Here is a 27789-nt window from a genome sequence, read left to right as displayed (position 1 = left end):
TGCTTTGCAGTCAGTTTAGATGACACAGAGTGGCCTGTAGCCCTTATTTAAATGCAGACCATTTTATACAATCATTAACCAGCCTCTAACAGCGTAACAATCCATGTGTCCTCCTCTGTCCCCTCTTGTTAAAAAGTTACAGAGTGCTAACTCTTTAGGGTGCTGGCTGCTTTGCTTTTCTCACTCCCACTGTAAAGTTGATGAAAGTACTGTGACTTTTTTCCTTATTACCTACTGATTTGAGCCTGGCCAAAGTTGAGGGATGAGAGAATGGAGAGTTAGTAGGAATGCTTTTTCTAGTCAAGTATTCTTTGTCAGTCAATGCAAGCTAACTATGTCTTCTCTCCTGAGAGAAGATCACAATCTCTTAAGTCTTACTGCTTGCTGCTGTAGTAGAAAAGTATTTGTATAGCAAATAGTACTAGTTCCTATGGCACTTTTACTTGATTTGCTGTTGGGGGAATGTTTTTGGTTTGTGCTTTAGGGTAGCACAGTCAGCTGTAAGCTTCTGGGAATTTTAGTCCGTATCCTGTAAACTGAAGAGTCACAGCTGGTATATTTGTCATGGATGTAAAGGAGGAGGAGGAAGTGTAGAAGGATCCAAGTTTTTTAGGTCAGTGTGATCTGTCGGATCAGGATATGTAATTTCTGTCCCTCATCACTGTTGCTGTACTACTGATGAGTTTTCCTCCTCTGTGCTTCAGAGAGGTTTTCTTGCCAAAGTATTTTTGGGAGTTTGCTGTCCTACACTCCAGGAATTTTTCTCTTATTACTTTGCTATCTTTCAGTATTCCTCCCATCCCAGTCTGTTATCAGTTTTGCAGTTCCCTCTCCTCCACTAAAGTGTGCTTTTTTCTGTCCTTGGAATAAAGTAGTAGAAAAACTACTTAGCAATTGCTGGTTAGGAGTGCTCTTTCTTCCACTGGACATATACCAGTATTTTGAAGAGTATTTTTAGATGATGGGAGAGGAGCCATCCGTTCAACAAATGCATAGCTCCTTTAATAGTCTCAGGCTGTCTCCTAGTTTGGAGACACTGTATCCAATAATACATAGCCACTTACAAATACTGCTTTTCCCTGGAACTGCTCTTGCACCTTCTTCATGATGCAGCTCTCCTGGGCCGTAATTAAAGTCAAATCTCTTGCTCGCTTCCTGTCTCTTTTGTCCATATGCTGAAATGAGTGCAGGTGTGGAAGCAAAGGAGAGCATGTCATGGGTGAGAGAAGCTGGTAGCAAGCCACTCTGGAATTACCCAGTGTTTGATTTGAGGAGTTCCTGAACTTAGTTCAATTCCTGAACTAAATAGGGTTGGTGGGGAGGAAGGGAGGGCTCTAGTGCTTCCTTTGCTGTATCCCTCTTTCCACTTTATCCAATGAATCCTTTTGGGCTCCTGGGTGCTGCCAGCAGGAGCAGGATGTGAGTGCTTTGGGGTACATTTGAGGAGGGGAAAAAAAAAAAAGGGAACTGGCAGCTTGCTGTCCTTCAGCCCTTCTGTCCTTTCCATCTCCTTCACTTTCTCACTAATGCAGGGGTCACGGGGAGGCAGATGTTGCTGCAGTACACCTTGTACTTTTTTTTTTTACGTGGGTCGTTAATGCCTTGCTTTAGGATCGCATAAAGTCAGAAGTTTCACAGTCCTCTGGCCTGCCTGTCAAAACACCCTGCAATTGGGAAAATAACCAGAGTAACTATTTTCTAGGAAGAGTGGAACTGTAATACAAGTAAGTTTGTAAATGCCCCTCTTAACAAGGACAGTGGTATAAAGTAGTGTCCACACAGGTAATCTACTTACCCTTAGTATTGAGGAAGACTAATAGTTACAGCATGAACTTGCTCACTGACTTGCTGTCTTCTGGGCAAGTCTCTTCACTTGGATGTGGTCTCTGCTGCTACAGCTGTGACATTGGGGTAGTAATTGGTAGCTGTGTGGCCAAACTAACATCCATGGAGAACTTGAAAGGTGCTTAGGATACAGAATAATGATTTCCGCTTCATTGTTTACTGTTCTCTTTAAGAGTTAGATGACACTCTTAAACTGTGTTATTTCTGCAGCAGTTGCATTTACCTTGAAGTTTTTATTAGTTTTGAGTTCTTGCAAAAGTGGTTTTTCAGCTAGCAAACAGGTTCCTGGGCTGTCTAGTCTTACTTCTGCTTTCAGCAGTTTCATATAACTCAGCTGTCATCTACAAGGGTAACTTATCTGGTACTAGCAATATTTCAGTCAATACTGCCTCTTGAGTTAGGGAGGAATCCAATCCAATTGAATTACCTCCCATCCCTTTATGTTTTTTCCACCACTGTCTGAAAACCTTTGAAATAGGGTCTTTCTCTTTGAGTAGGGTTGTTAAGCAGGATTTAACTCTCACCTTTTTGTCTCTTTCAGGAAAGAGTCCTGTAATAGGGCTTCAGACATGGGCAGCCTCTACCCTTCATAGCAGGGACCTGCAGATCCTGTTGAGATTCATTCTGTTAGACTCTGTACAAACCCATGAAAATACTGTCCCTGAATTCCTTTGCCAGAGCTGTGGGAAGGAACAGGATAACTTTGGTCCGAAAAAGATATTCAGTTCAGGGACACTATTTTCATGAGTGTGTATAGAGCCTAATAGAACAAATCTCAACTGAACCCATAGGTGGTACTGCAGTGAAGGCAAATAAGCAGGTACAAAAACCTTCAGCTTAGAAAACACCCCTAATAGAAATGCTTTCCTTTGGTTGAGCCAGACCTGCACCCAGTATGGGGAATAAGACCAAAACTAGCTGAAGCTGAGGAGGAGTGTTGGAATCTAACCTTAAATCCTCAGGGTGTGTCTGTCCCCTCCTTTATTTTGCCCTCCGTGCATCCAGTGTCAGGTCACTCAGTTTGGGCTTGAGGTTCTGTAGGACTCTGATCCTGAAAAAGCTGATGTCCACTGTCAGCTGGGCTGAAGTCTAGGACCTTACTGAGGGCAATAACGATAAATATATTTACGTGTTTGCTGGGTCAATGATTAATGACTTACTCCTGAATACCAGATTGTAACTACTGGTATGACATACACAATTTTATAAACTAATCCATTGACACAGCCCTTTTGGGAAAACTCTTCCAAGCTACCATAAAATGTTTACATAGTAACAAGTAAATCTTTGAGTAGTAGAATTAATGAAGTCTAATTTCTGACATGTTTGCCTCCCATTATCCAGTGCTTATTCACATCTTCTGTCTTTTGTGTAAGAAGGAGTATGTGTGCTGTCATGCACTAGTCAACATGCTTACTGGCTAGGAAGTATGGGCGTGACTGCTCAGTTTAGTACTGTATCTTGGTGGCTGTGTGGAGTGAACAAGAGACAAGCTTTTTCCTCAGAAAGGTTGTTAGTCTTTCTTTTCTACTCTGCTGTTTATTTTCATCAAACTTTTAGAAAATTTATGTTTCAGAGGCACTTATTTCTCTATCAAATATGTCTATGTAGTTGGATTATGGATTTTAAGTTATATGTGGAAGACTTGAGTAATGGCATAAATGCCATTTTCCATGGGAAGTCATGCAGAAGAAAAGGTATAGAAGACAAACTAAGGTAGGAAACTAGAGCTGCTTGTACTTATAAGTCAGTCTTGATTATTCTTGAGCACTTGCTTATGATCAAAATCTTCTCTCTTCTTTGGAGGCCTCTAAAAGCTGGGAGGGAGTAATGACGTCCTGAGGTGCCTTCCAGCCTGAATTAGTCTATGATCTTAGCAGAAACAGGGTTTGAATTATGATAGTCTAGAGCCCCTCTCATGGCTCTACTGATGTCATGGGTTTCATACACAGAGTTTCTCTTCCTCACAGGGAGCTACCCAATACTTTCTCACTTGGTAGCAAGAAACATTTGGGAATATCAAGAAGTGTTTCTCCTGGGGCAAAAGCAGGGAGTTTCCAGCTGCTTTTTTAATAGCCTGTTGCACTTGAGTTGCTGGGGTAAGCCAGCTGCACTTCTTTGCATTCATGCACTGCCTTTCTGGGAGTGATTGTGGGGAGCTCTGCAGAGATGTGAATTTTGGTCCCAGCACTGTACTGTGGTGCAGGTTATTCTTCTCAGATTTGTCTTATAGGCTTTATAGGTTTCTCTCTTGTTTGTTTTCAATGTACACTGAAATTCTGATGTAATGACCTAATGGTAGGACCTTAGGCTTTAGGCATGCACCCATAAGACTTTTGTGTGAATCTACCTCTGGATAGGAACTCAGTTTTTTAGAGTTAAAACACAACTGCCAAAATTTAGAAGCTGCGTCATAAAGAACTGGTCTGTGTTGAGGTGGGCTGATCTGACAGATCTGTTCTGTTTTCAGGTTTAATGCTTGGTATGGTACTCTGTCCTTAAGATCTATTACCTAAAATTGCCTCAGTTTTGTGTTTTGGAAGTTCAGGGCTGCTTAAAAGGTTGCAGATCTTGTTTTAGCTTGCTCTGCTGTTTTTCCCTCTGATTTCAGGTGTTAGTTTGAATTCTTGTAAGCATTACCTTTTTTAAATGTTTTCAGAACTGTGAGCAGAATTGCTTGTATTGCCAGTGTTAAGTAATGCTTTAAGGGAAAGGTTTTTTTTTTCCACTTGATTGTTTTGACTGCTTGTACTTGAAGACTGATTTGTTCCAGATGTTTGCAATTTTATGCTGGTATATAGTTGGATGTGCTGTTACAAATTGTGTAGCTTATTTTTCCATTTGTTGAAAAGTGTGTTAAACTTATATCCTCTTTATTGATTTAGTGGTTGTGTATCAGAAGATACTGTCGTGTATTGATTGTCAGACAAGTCTAATGACTCATAAATTTAATTATTTATATGATGGTATCTTTCTTGATTGCAGAAAATATATTTTAGTTATTAAAAATACTCTGTTAAAATCAGGTCAAGCAAAGAGTAAGATTTCAAAATGCAACAACAAAAGTACCAATGTAAGTCAAAATGACAGCGTAAGACTAGCAAAGAAGGCGCTCTGATGAATACTATGCCAAGCACTCTTGATTTTTGTTTTGAGCTATTGTGTCGTCGTGGCACAGCTCTAGCTTTGTGCACCATTTTCATGAATATTAGCAAACCTTAAAGGGTTCATAAAGAGTTTTCAAAGGAGAAAACTGTGATAAAAATGTCTGTTTCACTTAATATGTTTGTTTTGCCTGGAGGCAGAGTTAAAGTTGTATGAGTACAAGTCATTGGAAACTCCATTCTATTTTATGGATTTTGTTCCTAAGCTTTTAACATGTTACTGTTTTAATAACATTGTTTCCAAGAAATTCATAGGCAGGAATGTCGTTTTAGCAGTTCTTGTTTCTTGTCTCTTCCTAAACAGTTCTACTTTTATGATGGCTTGGATCTAGGAAACTTGTTATGTTAGGTATAATAGATTTCCAAGTATGGGTGACAAGGAGGCTTCAGATCTAAATGTGTTCCACGGCAGTGTGGTATGAGTTTTTGTGTCTTCCTTAGAGAGGGCTTTAGCTGTAAAGTTCCCTGTTTTTCCTGCCGAAGACCTTCACTTTCAGTTCAGCTCAGCTTGGATGGAGTGACCGCATGGGGGGCTGGATGACAGTTGCTAACAGAAATGTAGTTATAACTATAAAAGAAGGCTAACCATGATTCTAACCCATGGCGGAGTAAAAACTATTCTTTCTAGAAGAGAATCTCCTTCTAAGGTCTGGAAAAAAAAAAAAAAGTGTAAATGAGTCTCTGATACTAGAAATTGCAAAATAGAGAAGGGGCTGGAGAGATATGCCTCTTGTCTTAGGTTAGACATACAAGGTTTTCATTCTTAATTGGCATTGCTGTGCAATTTAAGGAAGGTTTTGTATTTACCTTCTGCTGTTCATGTCAGAGATGTGGAGCTCTTGGGCAACATGGGAGTGGACACAGCTATGGAAACATGAGTCCTCTGAGCATGCAGCAGAAGGTGGTACCATGCAAACTTCTTTAGAGATGAGAAGCAAAATGGAAAAGTGGGACCTGAGCCCAATGGGGATTAGTACTTTGACACACTTATTACACCCACTCTGACTTTAAATGTCTTAAAGGAACTTGCTCAAGGGAAGTAAATTTGACTACTGATATGGGGATTGTTGTGGATGGTTCTTTGAGAGTATCATCCCTGTGCTCAGCAGTGGTTAAAGATGACAAGCACACAAGAGCAAGGAACACCCATGACATACAAGCATATTCAACAAAAGGAAGGCATTTTTTATTGTTGTCGTATTGGTTTGTTTCTTGGTTTTGTTTCTACCCCCTTTCCCCCCTGCCCATGCATGAATTTATTGTAACAGGATGTTGCAGGATCCAAAACTATGACTAGGTTTACAAAGGGGTTAGACAACCTTCTAGAGGATAGATCTACTGGTTCTCTACCAAACGTGAGCGTCTAGATGCAACCTCTGCTCGGGAAGTCCTTTGACATCTGACTACTGAAAGCTGGTAAAGCATGCTAGGAAACATTTACTCTTTTCATGTCTAAGTTCTTTCTCACCCATTACTGAGTCCTGTGATACGCAACGTTGGACTAGTTGGACTTCAATACATTCTTGTGCTCCTGGTGACTTGCTTGTTCAAATCACTCCTGAGTTCTGTCTTGCAAGGAAGTCTGAAAGAGCCTAGAGCCTTAGAAGGGCATAACAGCTCAGTGCTTTGGGTATCTGATTTGATATTCAGAGTAACTTTTCTGCTAGAGTCATCTGGATTATTGATCTGGATCAACTTTTCTTCTGTCTGGCTCAGCAATCCAGCTCGTCTTCCCACAATAAGTTGCCCTGGCTTCAGCAGCTGTTAAAGTACATTGAATGTGAAAGAAGGCTGGTGGTGTGGACATTTGCATTAGCTCAGCTTGGGACAATTTCAGCTGCAGTGGAGTTTGTGTGAGTTGACTCTGTTTCTTACTGGTGGGAATGCGTTGCAGAGCTACCCTTATCCCTGTGGTCCCTATTGTCCTTTGTGTCTTCTGACATTACTGACTCAACCCCTTCCATGTACTCTCCCAAACTGTTACCAGAATAATAACCAGTGCTGTCTGAAATACCTTGGTTATTAGTTGTCCTGCCAATACTTAAGCAGCTGTTTGAAGACTGATATTTCTTTGGGCTGTCCAGGGAGCCCATAACCAGAATGGTCGGGTCTGGTCAGGCACTGACTCTGGCATAAAGAGGGTCTGCCACCCTTATGGTAAGAAGCTTGGGAGGTGGGAGATAAAACCAAAACAATCTGGAGAAGAAATTATCATATTCCTTTTTTCTTACATACACATAACATTATTATATTATCAAATCTGTGAATGTTTTTAGGAGCTATCCCTTGAACCAAGAACTTCCTTTAATCCACAGAGATTATCTCCAGAGACACTAAGAGAAACTGTATCTGTCATCTAAACTACCTTCCTGATGACAAGCTAATAATCACAGCTACCAAAAAAGCAGACTGACTCTAGTGCACATGTAACTTGAGTGTATCATGATGGTTTCCTACAGACACTAGAAAAGATTCTGAGAGCATTTTGATTTCTGTTTCCTGTTTTCTTCCACACTGTGAGGCTGCCTTGAACGCTTTGAGTCCCGTGAGAAGCTACTGCAGCCCTACAGTCCACAGTTTTTGTTTCTGAACGCTGTTCCCAACCACAGTCTGGCACACAGGTTACTTTTTATTTTTTGGCATGCTGGCTGTTTTTTATTTTCCTTCAAAGTCTGGATGCTGCTGATAGATTTGACCAGAGCAAATGGGGCTGGCTGAGTCTTAAACTAATTTGCTGATCTAATAATAAACTTGTTCAAAGAAACCATTTATTACCTCATGGCCTCTGTGGATCATATATCATGAGATCTTCCAACTGTACTCGTGGGGGGGGAAATAGCCAAGGAGCTTCCAAAAGTTAGGAGTCAGGCAAGAGGGGATGGAAGCCCTGCTCCTTTCAGCTGACAGGGATTCCTTGAGGAGGGAATCGTGATGGAGGAGGTGAATTTAATCCTTCTCAAAAAGTGCCTCTCTCATATTCTTCTCTGTCACATAACACGTGGATAAAACCTGTTGGAAGAAGAAAAAGCAAGTGATAAACAACCATAGCCAGAAGCATGAAACCTTTGAAAGCCAAGGCCGTATTCTGCAATGAAAACAAGGCAGGGTCTTGTACAGACCCCTAACCTGTTTCATTCCTTGTTTATCTGTTTCCTGTTGCTCTAATATCTGAACAGAAAATGCCCTATTCTCTTACCTGAATAGCATAACACTTGTCATTTAATCTATGTGAAGCCAAAGAGAAGCTACCTGCTGAAGGCTGTCTACTCTCTTTTGGCTTTGTGTTTGTGTGTGGTTGTTTTTGTGTGTTTTTTTTTTTTTTTTTTTTAATGAAAGTACAATACAGTAAATTATGAAATGGATCATTGAGGTAGTCGTGGCACTTCTGTAAATGCCAGTTTGACCTGCTTTGACCACCTGACTGGTGCACAACTTTGCATTCTTCTTCTCTGCCCCACCTCCCAGCTGAAGGATCTATCAGCTGGAGAGCAGCGGGAGTGGAACAGGCTGTGAATAGATGTGGCACAGCTGCACAGAGGAGCTTTTTCTTCCTAAACAGGTGCTCAGCCTCTGTGGATGAGCCAAGTTAAGGTGACAAAAGCACTCCCCTGTTTTGCATCTGAATTTGGATGCTTGTCAGGAGACCAATGCTACTAAGAGTGTCTGCCATGCTCCAAGTAGCTGTTCTGGGAGACCTGGAAGTAGGGTTGTGCTCCCTTCTCTGAAAGGACTGCCTCAGGGGAATGGGGTGAAGTACAAGAGGTTTCACTAGACAGGTAATTAAAGTGAGGCATCACTTCCAAAACAGCTATGAGATGGAACAGCCTAAATCCCATTGATGTGTACGTGTTACAGAACTGCTTTCTAATATTTTGCTTTAGACTTCTTGGTGCTTCAGAAACTTATGATGAAATCTGAACAGGAAGTAATCACACTCATTAATCTTATGAATCCTGAAACCAGCTGTGTTTTCAGTGTTGTCTACTCCAACTGCATAGATATATTTTTCTCTTTTTTTTTTTTTTTTTTTGGGGGGAAGGTAAGGAATGAAGAAGACTTTATTAAGAAACTGGACTGCAGTCCTGACCAGCATCTAAAGGTAGTGTCCATCTTTGGGAACACGGGGGATGGCAAGTCTCACACCCTTAACCACACTTTCTTCTATGGCCGGGAAGTCTTCAAGACGTCTCCAGCCCAAGAGTCTTGCACAGTTGGAGTCTGGGCAGCCTATGACCCTGTCTGCAAAGTGGTGGTAATTGATACAGAGGGCCTCCTGGGGGCCACTGTGAACCTGAGCCAGAGAACACGACTGCTGCTGAAGGTCCTGGCCATCTCTGACCTTGTCATCTACCGTACTCGTGCTGACAGGCTCCACAATGATCTCTTCAAATTCCTTGGTGATGCATCAGAGGCTTATTTAAAACATTTCACCAAGGAGCTAAAAGCTACCACAGCCCGCTGTGGCCTAGATGTTCCTCTGTCAACTTTGGGTCCAGGTGTCATCATCTTTCACGAGACTGTGTATACCAAGCTACTGGGCTCTGGTGAGTAGGCAGTAAGAAACTGAATTACAATGTGCTAAACATTATCTATAAATTATCAGGTTGCATTGAATATTCAGTGTTCTTTACTACCATGTAGAAGATGTGGTTTGGATTGTGCTCTCATTTGTTCCACTGTGGGAGCCAGGCTATGGAAATAGCAGAGCATTCCCTGACAGCGATCTGACTACCCCAGATCAGCTAGAATAATCCTCTTAGTCAGCTGGACATTGGTATTGGCTAGTCATGATGGGAGTTCTGCCAGCCGTAGGAGGGGTCATCATGCAAGATCATGAGCATGGGTGATATGGCAGGCGAAGGTGAAAACTGAGACACCCTGAGATTTTGGCAGGGATATGCAGGATCCTATTGCAGAAAACATAAAATAAAACTGTATGTGGAAGCTAGGATGGACAAGAATAATGAAATTGATGAGCTTCAATACTCACAGTACCCTCATTCTACTATTTTAAATTCTGTAGATCAATGTCATTCTGAGGCTGGTGTGAGGTTGGGACTGAGGTTGTGGTAGCACAGAGCTGATGGTTTAGCGCCACTTTTCTCTGTGCAAGTATCTGATATGGCCAAAGCAGCAGGCCCGGCACACTGTTATTCCCATTGCTTTCAGTGTTCTTCACCAGTACTTTCAACTTGGCTCATGCCATACTGGATTATGCATATTTAAATTGTGTACTTTATTTGTATGTCTGAGTGAAATGCACTGTCCCATAGAAGTCCAGGCACGTTTTGGTTTTGACTGTACAGGGATGTAAATTTCTTCTCCTGGCCTCAGTTTTTCCGTGTTTCAAAAGGCATGATGAAACCTCTTTTCATTCTGTCCATTTCTGATGCTTTGATGAGCAAGAGCCCTAATGAATTGGCCTGCAGCAGCTGAGGCTCAGTCCTGCTGTCTGTGAACATCTGGGTGTCTTCTGCCGTGTAATACCACAGCAGCTCCCTGCTGGCCCACATTCTCATTTTGGCTTTTCTAACCAGTGAGATCTTGAGCTAGTAGAAGAAATTGGCATTCTTTCTGGTTATTATTAGAGTGCCTTCTTAATTACTTTTAACTTACCTGCCAAGGCAGTTCTTTTTCTTACATACCAATTTGCTGATCAGCAATTTAGAATTTCATATAGCTGTTGAAATTTGCTGTTTCAGCAGGTCGGATTTAGTGACCCATAATGATAGTTGCACTTGTGTGCAAAGTCAGGGTAGTAAAAAAGTTTTATATTTTTATGATAACTTCTGCTCATGGTAGGAATAGGAAAGAAACCTCTTAGCAGGTGGATTTGCAGCAAGCTCTAACAATCTGTCTCAATGGATAATAGAGATAAGTGTGTTTAGGGCAGGGAAGAAGGGGCCTGCCTTATTCTGAAATGTGCAGCAGGTACTTGGAAGCAGGCAGAAGAATGTGGTCAGCTCTATGGAGTCTGACCTGATGTGGCCAGTTCTGAAGTGCTTCACCACGTACAAAGAGTTGATAGAGGCTCGGTCTTCCTTGCTACAGGGTTGGCATGGAGAATAAGCAGCCCATGTAAAGTTCATGTCCTCCACTTATCAGGTGGTGTGACTAGCTATACCAAGTTGTGGTCTGGTGAGAAGAGCTAACGAGTGTGCTGATATGGAGTTTCCTTATATTACGTCAAAAATTGCTTCTTATTCTGGATATCTGTGTTTCCAAACCTAAGTGCTTCTGGTTTTGCCTGTGGAACTTGGTCTTAGAATCTAAAGCTGTGTATCAAAAAAACAGAGACTGCTTTTGGAAACAGTTTGTTTCTTTTCCTACTTGTAAAATATAAGAAGTGCATTCCAGATGTATTAGAAGGTTTAATTAGAAAAACTAGCACTGTGTTGCATATGAAAGCACTGTGCAATTTAAATACTATTTTAAACAGTCAGTTGTTCATATACTTGCTGATACTCTTATATATAGATCATCCTTCTGAGGTTCCCGAGAAGCTCATTCAGGATCGGTTTCGGAAGCTAAGCTGTTTTCCTGAGGCTTTCAGCTCAATCCACTACAAGGGAACAAGGACATACAATCCTCCAACAGATTTCTCTGGACTTAGGCGAGCTGTGGAGCAGCAGCTGGAGAACAATACCACTCGGTCACCTAGACAGCCTGGGGTTATCTACAAAGCACTAAAAGTAAGTGGAGATGAGTTTGTCACAACCTTTATTTGTATCGCTGTTGCTAGTAACTGTCAGTTGTAGACAGGTATAAAGGTGGAGCGTGCGAACCACTGATGCAGACTTGAGGCTATCTGGAGATGAAGCAAGTCTTCCATGAAGATGATGATTTTCATGTAACAGCCAGATAGGCTGGCTAGTTTTGGGTTTTTTTTTACTTTAAAACAAACAAACATCTTAGCAAAGACCCTGAAAGGTCAAGAAAAGTTGAAAAGCAAAACAGAGCAAAATCAAAAAACTGACCTGGGAAGAAACTGACTGGGAAAGAAAAAAATAACTGATGTTGTGAGTGACAAGCACTTAATGACAGTGATTGACAGAGAGGAGGCCCAGAAGGAATTATTGGTGAAACTCCTAAGGATGGCCTCAGCACAAGGGGAGGGAATGCAAGAGACTTGGAGGGAGTTAATGGTTGGCAAAACCTAGCACTGAGTGTAGTGTAACCCAAGGGCTAGGAGGCAAAAAGGAAGAAGGAAATGTGTTGGTAGCTAGCAAATGAGATGGGATCAAGTCAAATGATGTATCATTTCAGAGGTGCAGCATCAGATCAGAAGGCTGATGAAAAGGAATTGGAGAGAGCCACTGGTGATTTTCTTAGAAGGTTCACCTTGCTGGGATGTCAGAGGGATTTTCGGGTCTTCAAATTTGCAGTCTGTCCTACAAGTTTCCACATGTTGCTACTACTACGTGATTAGCATCATCTTTTCATTGGCCCGAAGAGCACAGCTGTCATCAGGGAGGGGTGGGCAGAGCTGGGGCATATCTGCAGAAGAAGGTAATGTTAGCAGTCTTTTCTGATGTTAGTCACAGCTGTTGGAACAGATAATTCCAGCTGCTCTGTATTTGGGGTAGCTGAAGCACAGAAGGAAGTGTCAGGGTGGCATGTACACGGTCCCTTGCATTACGGAGCAGACAGGCAGCAAGGGGAAAACTACTGGAGTGGTTAATTCCTGTTTAGTTTCTAGGACTTTATTGCAATAATCAAGTAATGCAGTTTCAGATATAGCTGCTAGCATACTTAAATTCATGTTCAGTAAAGTGGTTCCTGTGTTCAGATCACTACTGACTACAAATTAATGTTTTTTTGCTTCACTTCCTGAGGACATAAGGCTTGCTAGAGATCTATGCCCATCTCCTCTAACTTTTGAATCTATTGGCCAGTATCAGTCAAGCTTGAAAGAGATCTTAAAGATAATTTCTTTGAAGTTATGTGAAATCAGATGTCTATGTAGAGATCTTACCTGAGAGAAGCTGTGGTGAGAGTTATATGTACGTCTGTGTGTATATGCAGTCAACCCTTGTTAGACAGCAGAGGTGCTCCCCCGCCCCGACTCCCTGGGAGGAGGGAGGGAGGAAGAGAAAGAAAGGCAGCCACTCTAGTTACCTCAGCTGTAGGAAGAGTTTCAGTTAGACTTTGTGCCTTCAAATATCTCCATCAAGAAAACCCCTAACTATCTGCTTTGTTCCAGTGCTAACTTTTTTTTTTTTTTAACATAACACCCAAAAGAACTGAAAAAGTTAAGTATGTCAAGGCTAAGGATTGACTTAATCTGAGAATAGATGCTCCCAGGAAAGGGAACAAATCCCTTTGTCTCAGTCTTGCAGTTTCACCAGAGAAGAGCAATTGTTCAAGGGGCCAGAGGAAAGCTCAGGGCAGCACTTTCTGAGCTGAGGGGCAAAGAATGTGTCCTCACGTACTGTGAGAAATGACACTCTGAGTTTCCTTCTGGAAATTTCCAGAATGCGAAGCCCTTTTAGCAAGCACCCTGCTATTTTGGGCATGGGTTGTATGCACAGAGGTGGATGCAATCTTCTACCACACGTTTCTGCTATAAAATTCAAAGTAGGGGCAGGAGGAGAGGAGAAGAGTAAGTACCTTACAAGCATTCAGTTCGCTTCTATACAAGTGCAAGATTGTCGTCTTGCTTGGTTTCTAATCCTTGTCTTGGTTTCCAGGTTAGTAAGACATTATTTGTTAGCTGTGTACTCTCTCTCTCTCTCTGCCTCTCCCTCCAGTAGAGGAACCCATGCTTTGCTTGCAGAAGCTTTCATAAAATGTCTGCATTGCTCTCGGTCCCTTACCAGTTCATTCTTTTCTGTTTGACAGGCTCTAAGTGACCGGTTCAGTGGGGAGATCCCCGATGACCAGATGGCTCACAGCTCTTTCTTTCCAGATGAATATTTCACATGCTCCTCTGTGTGCCTCAGCTGTGGGTAAGTAGATGAGAAATGCACCGTCATCCTTCTAGAAGATAGTGCTGCCCTGGTCTGCAGCCATAGAACGTAAAGTTTCTGTGACATCTTGACACCTGACATCACCTATCATCAGCTAGTACTTCCAGGCAGAATTTGCTTGAAATCCAACTCTTATGTGAATTGGACAGCTGTTATTGCCACATTCCAGCTGGATGCATGGTCTTTGCCTACTCTATTTTTGTGTATGGCTACAAACCTGTTCTGCCCATATCTTTTCCCCAGTGCACACAGGGCAGGAAGAAAGGAGTGTCTAAAGAAATCCCCTGAAATTTCCTATGATGGTTTTTCCTGCCATTTTTATTACCTAAACAGTATAAACAATCCTAAAGCATACATCATCATGGGCCTGGGCTGTGTTCAGTGACTAGATCTAAGAGGAGCTCTAGGTTTGATTAGAGCTTGGCTCGTAGCTCTCTGGGAAGAGCCCAAAGATTGAGTCTGGAAGGGCAGTAGATGGCAGTCAGTGCTCTGAGTCTGTGAGGTACTATAGCAGCGTGATGTTATGGCTGATTATACTTCTGGAAACATTTTCTCTCAAATGTGATATAGTGCTACGTTCCTGCTCTTTTATGCTCATTAGAGAATTTCTAGCAGCTCCTTGCAAAGGCTGCAGTGTTAACTCTGTCCTGGTCAATTTCCAAACTTGGTTAGTCTTTCCTAAAATTCTCTGTGAAATTTAAATTGGCTACCGTGATCATTTCCTGCACTGAACTGTGGTGTGGTGCTGTTTTGTACTGTGAAACAGTTGCTACACCTCCTTCCAAAGAGCCTGCCTTTCAATGATAAATGATGTCATTGCTGTATGTACAGTTGTGAAAATGGTTTGGGGTTACAAAGCCTATACAAATGCAAGATAGTAACATAAATGAACTCTTGGTGACATCTGTCCCATATCTAACAGCATCAGCTCATGGTTTGCTTTTGCATTCTCAGGTGTGGCTGTAAGAAGAGCATGAACCATGCGAAGGAAGGAGTCCCTCATGAATCCAAAAGTCGATGCAGATATTCTCACCAGTATGATAACAGGGTCTACACTTGCAAGGTGAGTAGCGACACAAGGACAAGGTCTGAAGAATGGAGAAGGAAAGGATGGCCCAATAAATGAGGAATGTCACAGGCTTGTGCCTGTCTTCTTGCATTTTTTCAAATGGGAGAGGTGCTCATGGCCTTGACAAGAAAAATTGATCCCCATTGAACTTGTATTTTTGCTTGGAGAGGTCATCAGCTCTGCATGCTATGTGTTGTTTGCTAGCTAAATTGTGAACCCAGCTGCTCACAGCCTGGGTGATGTTGACCTTCTACACACTTGATGTGGTTACTCTTCTGATTTGCTTATGCCCGTTGCTTGGTATTAGCCAGTTTTTCTGAAGGATGTGTACAGGAGACAGGAAAATTTTCAGCTACCATCATAGTTTTTATTGTTGTAGAAATATTTCACTGATGTCATTATTGATAGTAGGTTTGGTTTTGTTTTGTTTTTAAATCAGTTCTGATGAGTGCTCCCTTTTGCTGTGGAGACCACTGTATGCCAATTGTATGCTTTACGTGGCCAAACAGCTGCAAGACCTGGAGTCTGGGATTCCCAAGAATGCAGTTTTAATTGAGCCTTTGTGTTATAGGCCTGTTATGAACGAGGGATGGAGGTCAGCGTGGTGCCAAAAACCTCTGCTTCCACTGACTCCCCTTGGCTGGGCCTTGCCAAGTATGCCTGGTCAGGGTGAGTACTGCAGCTAAGATCTCTGCTCTCTATTGCCTCTACACTGCCTGGTGCTCTGGACTTTCAGTCTCTCACTGAGGTAACCTGTCTTCCTCTTCTGCAGATACGTGATTGAGTGTCCCAACTGTGGGGTGGTGTACCGCAGCCGACAGTACTGGTTTGGCAACCAAGATCCTGTGAACACTGTAGTGAGGACAGAAATTGAGCATGTCTGGCCAGGGGTAAGTCTGGTTGCTGGACTCTCTTTGTGTATGTGTGCAGCCACGTACATGTTTATGTTGGTTCTTCTGGACATTGATGGAGAAAATGGATTGGCTTTCATTAGAGCCAATTTCATTGACATGCTGTTTAAAAGAACCTTTGCAAGGGCTTTCAGTCATCTCTTGGCTATCTTGAAATGGCTAAGTTGCCAGTTCATGACCACTTCATGTGAATGACACACCATTAAAACCTACCCATGTTTCAAAGCAGGGCTGGTGAATTTTTTTCTCATGCTTGCCCTCCAGTTTAACAGGAGCAGTGGGTCACAGAGCCGTCTGCTTCTAAAAAAATGAGTTTTCCCTGTTTCTACTCTCAAATGAATATCCATTTCATTCCAGACTGATGGATTTCTGAAAGACAACAACAATGCAGCCCAGCGTTTGTTGGATGGGATGAATTTCATGGCACAATCAGTATCTGAACTTAGCCTGGGACCCACAAAAGCTGTGACCTCCTGGTTGACAGACCAGATTGCCCCAGCTTACTGGAGACCCAACTCTCAGATCCTGGTAAATAGCAGCTGCTGTAGAGAAAAGTATTGCATAGCTAAAAACCCTTTTCCTCACCCTTTAAGTAATATAGTATTTTGCAGATTCCAAATGCTTCTTGTTTTATTTCAGCAAGCCCTTCTCCTATAATTTTGAGAAAACTGAAATGCTTTCAGCTATTCCCATTCTTGACTCAGCTAGAGAAAGTATGAACAGAGACTCTGCCCAGCCCTGCTAAAGAAACTGTTTTCTCCGTACTTTTTGTGACCTCCTCTCCCAGCAGTATCACAGAAAATCCTGGCTTGCATGAACTTGCTCTTCAAAGCAAAGAATCAACATCTTAAATCTCGCTACTGCAGTTGATAGTGCTGTTTTTATAGGTGCAGACATTAAACTCTGGTTTCATACCAGATGCAAAAAGCTGGGCCCAACAATTAAACTAGAAAAGGATTTGCTGTGTCTTGCAGGAAACGGACACTTCTTCAATGAAAATTGCCTTCCGAATTCTTACCCCCCATAAAGATAAAATACCACCATTCAGCCCTGCATGATGTAGCTGTAATTATTTGTGACTGTGAATGAAGGGATCATAGCTATCTATTGGTTTAACCACTGTACATCTACCTGTCTGAATCACCTCCCTAGGGTGAAGTTATGGGACTGGTAGCACGCAAGTCTTGGGTGTAACTATATTTTTCACAATTTCAGTCTGAGTCTTGCCATCTTGGGAGTCTACTCTCTATTTTTCTATTCAGGAAGGTCAAACTAACAGGTTTTTTTTTCTATGTTGTTCTGATTAGAGTTGTAATAAGTGCAACACACCTTTTAAAGATAATGACACTAAACATCACTGCCGGGCCTGTGGAGAGGGCTTCTGTGATGGCTGTTCTTCCAAGACCCGTCCAGTGCCTGAGCGAGGCTGGGGACCAGCACCAGTGCGCGTGTGTGACACCTGCTATGAAAACAGGGGCATCCAGTTAGGTAATTTTGAGTTGATTGTGACAGAATTATCCCTGGGCAACAGTTAGTCTGAAGTCTTTGTCCCTGGCTTCTGGATCACAACCATTCCCATTGGGTGTAGGCAGCATTGTTCAAACTGGGCTTTGGCACAGAGTTTTTAGTAGGGAAGCTCAAGAGCTCAATGTCTTTTGGCAGGAAGATGACCCTTGCAATGAGCTACCAGATATCTGACCCCCTGACAAAATTATTTTCTAATTGGATCTTTACTTTGTCTTTCTGGCACCTGCTGATGGTGTGGAGCTAGCATCAGAGCAGGGACGCTGCTGTTTCAGCAGACGACTATGTATTTTGTCCATTATTGCTGAAATGAAGGTGAAAACTCTGCAATCTGAGATTGGGGTTGTGTTAGAGTCAAGGCTGAGGAGAGGCTCCAAGCTGCCTTTTGGGTTTGCTGCTGGTTTTTGCTAATTAACTGAAATTTGGCAGAAATTGTGCTGGACTTATGTGTTGAGCCCTTTACTCTTGTTTCATGCAGATGTGGCTGAGCTGCCTTCAGATGAGGAAGGGGGGACACTTATTGCCAGGAAGGTGGGGGAAGCTGTGCAGAACACTCTTGGAGCAGTGGTGACAGCCATGGACATTCCCTTAGGTGAGCTCTGTTCTCTTCTGATGAATTTTTTGTCTAGAGGCATTTTTGTTTTCACAGAGCAAAACTTCTGAGTAAACTTCAAGAGTTTGTGTGACAAGCTGGCACCTCCGCTATGATACCACTGTCGATTGAGAGTTCTACAGCCCCCTGCACCTCTCTTGCTTGATATTTCCTCTTGGTTTTCAGCACACCATTTCTGCAGTTCGTACCTTTTCTTTTCTCCCTGTCATTCAAATCCGTGTGCAGCAAGCTCTGAGTAATTCATGCTCTCCTGATGCATCACTGCAGTGACCTGCCAGCTGGAATTCCCTAAAGACTGGCTGATTAGGAAGCATTTTATCAGGTTTGGTTTTCGTCCAGAGATGCTGAATGCCTTTTAAGTGTGTTCATGGATACTGATGGTACTTGGTACTCGTGCAAGGGGGGGCTGAGAATCTGAAGCTGTCCAGATTGGTAATAATGGGAAAGTAATCAGTAATGTGATCTTTAATGGTGAGCTTAGTATAGTAAAAGTTTACTGCTCTTTCATGTGCTGGGTAGTAGTTCAGGTATGTCAGCGAACACTTCGCATTTGAATCTTCTGTTGTTGGACCTGACTTCCTACTCATTGCGCAGATCTTCGTTCCACTGCTTTGCCTGCAGTGTGTCCTGCCATCACCCTTGTGGGTGTTTGTTGTCTGACTCAATGAAAGGAAGAATAATCCCCTTTCTCAGTTCAGACAGTACATGTGTTTCTGAATGTTTGGTGACTGTGTTGTTTTGGCCATAGCTGAAACTGAAGGTAGGGAAAAGCAACTGTCTCAACCTCTGGAAGAGTCTGAGTAAGGGAAGATGCCATCATTTAAGGAGAAACAATCTATCCCTTTGAAGAGAGGCAGGATGTGGGAGAACGGCAGAGTGGCCTAAATGGCTACCTGCTGCACTGAAGTATTCTGTCAGTAGGTCTTCTTCCCCTTCATGGTAGTGGTATGACTTGCAGCGTGTGAGTACTTCCACTGGAGTACATTCTTGACATGCTCGTGTTCACAGATTATTTTCTTCTCCCTCTTTCTCATCCCCCCCCCACCTCGCTTCCTCCATAGGTCTAGTAAAAGATGCTGCCCGACCTGCATACTGGGTACCAGACCATGAAATCCTGCACTGCCACAACTGCCGGAAGGAATTCAGTATCAAACTCTCCAAACACCACTGTCGGGCCTGTGGCCAGGGATTCTGTGACGAATGCTCACACGTTTTTCCCTCTCGTGGATGGGATCACCCAGTCCGAGTTTGCTTTAACTGCAATAAAAAGCCTGGTGACCTTTAACCCCAGGCTCTTCTCCAGATCTCTGCAATTCCTTATGATCTCAGGGTTACAAATGAAAATATCTGGTCTCCCTTTCACCTCTTAACCTGTTGCAGCCAGAGTGCATGTTTCCAGTTTCTGGCCTCCTCTCGTGTTATATCCATCTTGGAACGCTGGGAATGAGCTTATGTTCAACCTCTAGGTTTTAATTTCAAATTAACTGGGGAAGGGAGGGAGCTCCCTTGTAAATGAGCAAACCAAAATCCAGTGTATTTTATTCCAATTAAAAAAATATATATATCTCTATATATGTATAATGTAGTATATTAAGAATGCGGTTGGCTTATGAAGCTTTGAGTATTCCTAGTTCAAATGATGGATGGTGGTGTTCCTTACTATATTGGATCAGACTTATGGCCTTCTGATTCTTCTTTTGGAACGTCTTGCTGATCACGATGTCCTGTGAGGAAGGTTTGGACTCTGTGCTGCCAGGAAATCTCCGATGTTGATGCGTGAATTACAGCTGGTAATTCCACCAACCCTACATCTGGAGGTGCCGTACTTCTGGCCATGGAAGATTAAACCCAGATTCATTAGCAAGTTTGTTTGAACTGTGATATGAGCGGTGGTCTTGCAGTGCAAGAGGTATCAAGTTGAAATAGACCCCCTGGTAGAGACTGCTAGAGCTCTGAAAGGTAAAGCAGATCATATGGCACAAGGCAAAGCATTCTGATTTTGCCGTTTCAACTTCAATACCAGATCAAAAGGTAGCAGGGACTTGCTCTCCCTGACAATGTTCTCATGTACTCAGGTTTTCTTCAAGTTTCTCCGCCAGCTTGATGCAGTTAAAAGTTTTGTCCAGAGCAGAACAAGAGAACAAGTTATGTAGGCAATTCTGAAATACGAAGTTTGAGTTGTTTGGGTTGTGATGACTTTTCTTTTCCCCCACTTTTTAAGTGATCCTGGAGTCTCTGGAGCCTCTGTGTTCTTGGGCGTGGTTGCACAGAAACTGCACAGATTTGACTTACCTTTTTTCTAATAATATGAACTTACAAATCCACCTGGAAAATGGGAACCTTTCTTCTTTGCTCCTAGCAACTGGCACTCACTGGACTTCATCCTTTTATTAAAGGACTGCAATGAATTCACTGATTTTATTATGAAAAGCACCACTTAACCTAACTAATACTGTCTTGTACTGTGGATTTGTGGTTCCAGTTGTAAGAAGTAAGAGACCATTGTGGATTGAACTGCCTAAAACTCTCCCTTCTCAGCTTATGTAGACAAGAATTCTTCCACCACGTGAGAGTTGTCTCCTCTTGGAATGGCTGGAGTTTGATGCAATGTCCTGGAACTGTGGTATTTTTTCCCCAGCTTATTAAATGTGCTCTTGTGTAGATGAGTGCCCAACACCCTGTATCTGGACTGTATTATTAAATTAACTGCTATAAAAGACTTTATCTTCTGAACAAGCGTACTGACTTTTTCCTTGTAACAAGCGGTTCTCACTTTGTCTCTGAAAGAACATACTCAGAAAGTGATTGCCCCTTCGCAACTACATCCAGCCTACACATGGAAGTAGACTTGGAAGACGTTCCAGGACACCTTCGGTACTGGCCAAGTTTACTGGGGACTGTCTAATGTTTTTGTAAGCCAAGTCTGCCATAAACTGACAGTTGCCCAAGGGAGGGCACGAGTAGGTAGAAATCCTCTCTTGAAAGACATTCTGCACAACCAGCATAATTCTGTGCTTCAAAGTATTTTTATTTTTTTAATGGGTGAGCAATGTGTTCTTGGTTTGTAGGCTGTGCCCTGTGTGCCGTTTATGCATGTAGCTTTACTACCATGTTAATGCACAAAGAGAAAGCAGCCATGACATTCCTTGTATAAAATCTTTGGCATCTGTTTCAACAACTTGTCTGATTTTTTTTTTTTTCCCTTGTCACAGCCAGAATTACTACGCAGTCAAAGAGAAAATATTGTCTAAACTTTTTTAGCATATATGCAATCTTAGTAACTTAGCAACCTGTCAATATGTGGAGTTCATTCTTGGTTGATTATCCTGGAGCTGAATCTTTTATGCTGTTGCTCAACAAAGCAAAATCTTACGTGGTGCTTGAACTACAGCAGGCTTGGTGTTACTCTTTCTGGACAATGTTGAGAGGATTATTTGGGTTCTTTGTTTTCCAAAATGAAAAAAAAATCTGTAAGGCTTAAGTTCACTGCTGTTTTCTGTACACCAAGAGCTTTTATTTTTTTCTGATAGTATTGGGTGCTGTGAGTACGCAGAGTATAGAATATAGTTATTAAATAGATTAGCTATTTAGGGGATAGTGTTGGGTTCTGCTAAAATATGCGTCTATTTGGTATTAACACATTAGGATTCAAAAAACAAAAGGGCTCTAAATGATGTCTGTGGACAGAAAGCTCTACAGGAAACTTAAATGAAGGGAATGGAAATCCTGAAAAAAATGGCTAAAGCAAGTAACATGGGAGCATCTTGTGCTTGGGGTGGGACTGTGAGCCTGAAGACAAGGGTTAATCCTAGCAGTAGAAACCTGTGAGAGTTTTATTCCTAAACTCTTGGGAGAGATGCTTGGCGTGCAGATGTATTTGTAGCATCTAACCAGTGTCTTTGCAAAACCTGTCAGCAGTTAACAGCAACCTTGCTGGAGCTCTGTAAAACCCCAAACTGCGAGTGTTTCATAATGGCAGTATGAGATGGGTCTGACGCTCTAATGCAGCTCCTCTGTGAAATAGTCTTGTTTGTTTATTTACAAGGCCAGGGATAGGAGGGGACTGTTTTCCAGGAAATTTCCAGAAGATCACTGTGTGTGTTTTACTGAAGACGAATTAATTACCGTGAAATTGCAGTTGGTCAGGATGACAGTGTGTCCTTTGGATCAACTGAAGTTCACTGTAATGTTAATATTTCAGTAGTTAAAATCAGCACACTGTCTTGGTAAGATAATGAATTCAGTTGGTCTGAGACGTGGCATGATAAAAGCATGTTCTGAGTTACAGAATGAAGTTAACTGATGTAAATCTCTTGCCAGAAAAGCGATGTCAGATTGATTATTGGCAGATCAAGCAGCCTCTGCACCTCTTCTGATTAGGAAATGCTATGAAAAACATGAAGTAAAATAAGAATCATGTGAATTAACTGAAGTGCAAAGATGTGCCCCAGTGAAAAACCAATTCCTCACCCAAAGCACCACAAAACGAGCATAGATTTGTAGAGGAAAAAACGTCTGATATGATTGCTCTATTGTCATGGATTTATTTCCGTTGTGGGTACCTATGCCAATTCAGCATAAAGATTCATCTTCAAACAGGTGATGTGGGTTTTCCTCTCCTTCTGTGAAGCAGATTTACATGAGCTTCATATAGATGTGCACACTTTTAGTTAGACTCCCTGCCCAAAACCTTTAGGCCAAGTTTGGCTTAAATGTATACCAGGTGCACATTGCACCTGAGACTTGCAGCTAGGGAAACAGATGGCAGAACAGCAGGGCTGTAACACGTAGCTACTTGAACACGAAAAACTGCTTTGTCTTTCACTTCCCCGCCCCCCCATTGGTTTTCCTGCTCATTCATCCGCCTGCCCAGTTCCTCGCAGGTGAAGTTGCACTCACTGAAGTTGGCCAGGGTATTCCGTATGTTCCTGCCTGTGTCACTTGGGAATTGGACCTTTGGTTGTGTTCTGGAAAACATGACAACCCTTGCTAGCTTTTGATGTCGACAGAAGTTTAGTCGTTGAAATAAACACCATCACTATGTTAGATCTGCCCTGCGTTTATGCTAGGTGTCTGTCTTCTGTGGCTGTGCTGAGACATTCACAAATGCCCCTGTTGCTTTGGGTAGCCTGGGCTTTAACATTGCAGGACTCTGGCTTCTCACCTGGTCATACAGACTTTGCTCTTCTTCATCTTTTTGCTTCCAGCATAACCAGCCCAACGAGGTTTAAGTACTACTATCTCACTTCATTTGGCAACCTCTCTTTTTCATGTTTCATTGTCAACTGATGTTGTCAGTCACTGCAACTCCACATATTGTGGCATTGTCCTTGCATTTGATTTATTGCTGATGGCTGTAATATAATTTGGCACCAACAGATATGTCTTTGCCTGCCAGTAATTTGAGAACAGAGAGTGATTTGGACAAGTGATAGAACTGTCTGGTTTTTGTTGTCTGCATCCCGTCCCCACCCCCGCTTTAGCTGAGCACTCTTTCTTGGTAAAGCAATGTTGACATGTATATTCTGTCAGTCACACCACATAGTATGTCATAAGATGTTTTTGTTTGTAGTGCAGGCACATCACAATGAAATCATGGCTATGCCAAAATAAATAAAAACTTACTATGAGGGCTTTCAAAATCAACAGTATAATGTGACAAAGACAAAGCTAAACTAGAACGGCAGCTAGACAGTTATCTTCGGCCAAAATTAAAGTGCATTCAGCTTTTTAACTTCATTTTTATTGGATATAACTCAAGCAAAAAATAAAGCAATACAGATACAAGTTTTATAGATATATAAAAAAAATAAGTACTCATGTAGGAAATGTCTCAATTGTGGCAATGCAGAAATTCTGTCAAGAATGTCTGGAGATTTTGAAACACACTGATTTCTGACATTTTGAAAAGCTGGCTAAATCTTTCTGGTTCTGCTTAAAAGGCAGTTTTATAGCAGCACTGGAGAGAAGCAGTAGTGTGTGTATGACAATGTACAGATGATGACTTGTCAGGAAGACATCAGAGTGCTTCACAGCTACCATGATATTAATAGAACTGCAGACAGGAAAGAAGTTGTTTGAACAAGAAAAGGCAGGTGATCTTGATTATACTTTCAGACATTACCTAAAATAGTTTATCAACTTGGTGCCTTGGCTTCCATTTTTGAAACATGGAATGAATTCGTGAAGTGCTTTAAACACTTGGGTCAAGCATCTTTTGACCCCCAGCCCCTCTCTCCAGAACCCGTCTGGAAAGTACTTTGGGTTGGTATTGGCTGCTTGATTCAGCTCACAGTCTATGTAGTACACTGGCAAGCAGCCACCAGCAACTGAAGGCTTGGGAACCAAAGCTGAATCGTCCACTGCCAAATTATAACTTTTCTGAAAGCAGCTACTGTAAGGTGACATCTTGAGACGATGTACGCATTCTGGTTTGAATTCTCACTTCTCACGAATGCTTGATTTTTCTAGTACTGTTAGAATAGGTCCCTATTAAGCTCAAAAATGTAAAATGCCAGAGTGAAATTGTGGATAGTAAATTGATTTTTTTTAACCTCTTAGTTTCAGTATTCATCAGGATAATAGTGGAGGAATGAGCATGAAGCTATGTACTGCAATAAATCAGGGTCAACAGAAAGACGTAACCCCCACCACCACACAAGACCCAAAAGCAAATCGCCTCCCTGCTTTAGACACTTCACGTTAAAACTGTAGAAGTTTAAGTTTCTACCTGTTATGTCTAAGAGCCTCATGTGACCTAAAGGGTTTTATGTGGAAAGAGCCTTGTTAATCAGGGTTGAGAGATGACTAATAGCAGCAGGATATGGAACAGAAGGAGGGTGAGACTGCGGCTTCTGAAACAATCGTGTCGATGGGAGGGACTGGCAGTTTGGTCAGTGAGGAGAGCCTGGTGGTCCGCTCTGAGCCTTGCTCCAGTGAGCAAAAGGGACCAAACAAATTGTGCCTGCTGGATGGGGGATGCTGCAACCTATCTTAGAGTGCAGGTCTGGCCTTTCTGAAGTTTCCTACTAAATTCAGTACTTGCTGAGGGAAAGAAATACACTATTTTGATACTGTAGCAGAGGGGAAGAGTGCTGCAGTTCCTTACTTTTTAGCTGCCTTAGGGTCCTAGCTATTGCTGCATAATGAAATGCTTGATTTAGTATACTTTAGCCACTGCCTGCAGGCTGCTTGCTGTTTGTCACTGAAGCCAAATCGCCTCTCTTCTTTGCCCTGCTTCCCCTCTCCTTTCATACTGCTCTTGCAGGCTTAATTAGAAGTGTTGGCTGCAAAAGTACTAGTTGCATGAATGGGTTTGCAGGGACATGTGTGTGCATTTGGCTCCTGGAAACAACAGAAAGCAAATGAGTATCTTTTGTTTTATAAGCTTTGCCTAAAAGGGAACAAAGAAAAGGAACTATCTTCAGTTATGTAAGATGCCTTTCTGCCACAATTCCTACTTTGTGTTTCCCACGGTAACTGGGCACAATTGTTGCACAGTCTTGTTCTTGCAGAACAGGCATTACAGGTGTTAAGAGCACTGAAAAGAGTTTAAATGCTAATTTATATTTTGGAATTAATTCTGATTTAAGGGAGTTCATGATCCTTGTGGTTTGCTACCTGCAAGTGTTTGAACCACACATGTTGACTAGCAAGAATATCAATATAAAGTATGTTCCAACTCAACTCCGAGTTAGTTATCAGATGTAACATTAGGAGTTTGCAGTGGGATGGGGTTAGCTACATTTCTATTTCCTGAACAGATGCTTAGTTGTAGTATGCGTTATTAACTATGTCAATGCAAATGCTTTTGAAACTTGTGCTGTATGCATTAATCACTGTGCATGCAACAGAAAATGCCCCAAATTAACGTAACTAATCAAGACAAATTGCAGAGTATTTTCTCAAATTGAAAAGAAAAGCAAGCCGGGAATCAGTGACCACACTAGCCAAACTGGTCTCTTGGTTATCCAAGGGTAGTAGAGGGAATGGGAAGAGCCTGCAAGACTTACCATCTGAGGAGAACAGAGGACCCTTGGTCTTACAAAAAAGTTGGGCTGAAAGAAGGGGCATCACAGAGTATGCCGTGAGCAACATCCACTCCACTTCACGTGAGAAAGAAGGCTCTGTAGAGAAACATTAAAGCCAGATGCATCGGGGGAACCATAGTTGTAAGGAATTCACAGCTCAATCTGCCTGCGGGGAAACGGGAGATGGCTGTTAATGGGTTACAAGAAAGATTTGGGGGTTTTGAATGTATGCCTAGACAGGGAAGAAACTGTTTTGAATATTTGCTGGGATCCATCTTTCATCTTGACTACCCTTTTATTATTTCATATAGAATATATTCACACTGTAAAGTTATTACACTGCTCCCAAGAGGAGAGTTTTCCTGCTCTATTGTCTTCTATATAAATTAACGGGTAAAAGAAATACGAAGAAAGGAAAGGAGATCACCACACATAACATTGCAGTGTGGTGAGCAGTAAGAGCTGCTGAGAAGAAAGGGTCAGTTTCCTAGAACAGCACATTGCTTAGGCCTGAAGGTTGTGAGAGGACAGGAGAAATGAGTGTGGAGCATGCAGGACAGAGAGGATTTTTACTAGGGCCAACGCTTCCTGGCACCTGTATTTGAATAATTCCCTCTTATCCAAAGTCACTTGAAATATGGAAGGAAAGGGGAGAGGAGTGCATTGGAAACAAACAGAAAACCACAGGATACGCTCAGGTTTGCACTGGTCTTGTGAAGGGAATCTCCCTGTGCTGGACTTGCAATGCAGGGCTCTTGTGATGCTTTCTTTTGGAGGAAGCCAAGCCAGAGGCACACGCACAAAGTGTGGTTGATGAGCTCAGGCCACTAGCAGGCATGCAAAGGGATGAACTGGCTGCAACACTAAGTCCTTGATGAGCTCTTAGAGAGCTCATGCCACAACCTGGAGTGTCTCATCCATGTTAACTGCTGTGCTCATGCTGCCGCTCACACTCTCCTTCTCTAGGAGAAACATTTTGTGACTGATTGAACAGTTTTGCCAACCTACCTGTTTGTTTAACTGCAAATACTCCTGCTCAATTGCACCCTAAGAGCTTTACCCGATACATCAGTGTGAGGTGCAATAGAGCTGATGACGCATCACGATGTAGGTGGAGGGGTGCAATCCCTCCATAAATAGGTTGCTCTGGCCAAAAGCTTTAGGTGCAAAAGAATAATAGTATCTGCTGAGAAATAAAAGAGCTAGAAACCTTTGTAGCATGCCTAGGAGGGTAGTGGTGAAGGTTTTCTCTGAGGGCAGGAACAGGATTGCTTGGTACCCTGCTGTACCTGATTAACCAACAGAGCATCCCTCACCTCGTTTGGGCTGTAGCAGTGTTACAACAGCTCTTCAGTGTACCTACAGTCAGCCCTACCCCTGCCTCTGCCTATACACAGAGAGCAGATACTCTGCTGGAGTACTGCTGCTCTGCTGCCGGAAAATGTGTTTCTGCTACTTGATGCCTTCCCTGCCCCTTTGAGCAGGCCAGTTGTCAGAGACAGCACTACAGGCATAGGACAACACCCAGCAAAGTCAGGAAGGGCCTTGGAAAACAAATTAATTATGCCTGCTCAAAAGATACGGTGGAGTGAATGGAGTAAGCAGTCAAGAGACAGGTGTTAGCCCTGTTTCTTTTTATTCCTGGAATGCAATTTAGCAAAGTA

General features: G+C 42.4%; 1 protein-coding gene across 1 annotated transcript in view; it reads left to right on the top strand.

Moving 5' to 3' along the window:
• ZFYVE1 (zinc finger, FYVE domain containing 1) overlaps positions 1-21273 on the top strand; it is a 26922-nt gene extending 5649 nt beyond the window's left edge. Inside the window, exons 3-12 of the mRNA XM_009319185.1 lie at positions 9049-9553; positions 11487-11701; positions 13851-13957; positions 14933-15041; positions 15619-15716; positions 15820-15937; positions 16316-16486; positions 17266-17446; positions 17961-18074; positions 19157-21273. Coding sequence (XP_009317460.1) covers positions 9049-9553; positions 11487-11701; positions 13851-13957; positions 14933-15041; positions 15619-15716; positions 15820-15937; positions 16316-16486; positions 17266-17446; positions 17961-18074; positions 19157-19380 — 1842 coding nt within the window. The 3' untranslated portion in view covers positions 19381-21273. The remainder of the gene's footprint in view (positions 1-9048; positions 9554-11486; positions 11702-13850; positions 13958-14932; positions 15042-15618; positions 15717-15819; positions 15938-16315; positions 16487-17265; positions 17447-17960; positions 18075-19156) is intronic.
• The last annotated feature ends 6516 nt before the right edge of the window (positions 21274-27789 follow it).

Source organism: Pygoscelis adeliae, unplaced genomic scaffold, assembly GCF_000699105.1.
Source record: "Pygoscelis adeliae isolate BGI_AS28 unplaced genomic scaffold, ASM69910v1 Scaffold22, whole genome shotgun sequence".
NCBI classification, from domain to species: domain Eukaryota; kingdom Metazoa; phylum Chordata; class Aves; order Sphenisciformes; family Spheniscidae; genus Pygoscelis; species Pygoscelis adeliae.
The sequence above is the reverse complement of the archived record's forward strand: the minus strand, read 5'-3'. Positions and strand labels throughout refer to the sequence as shown.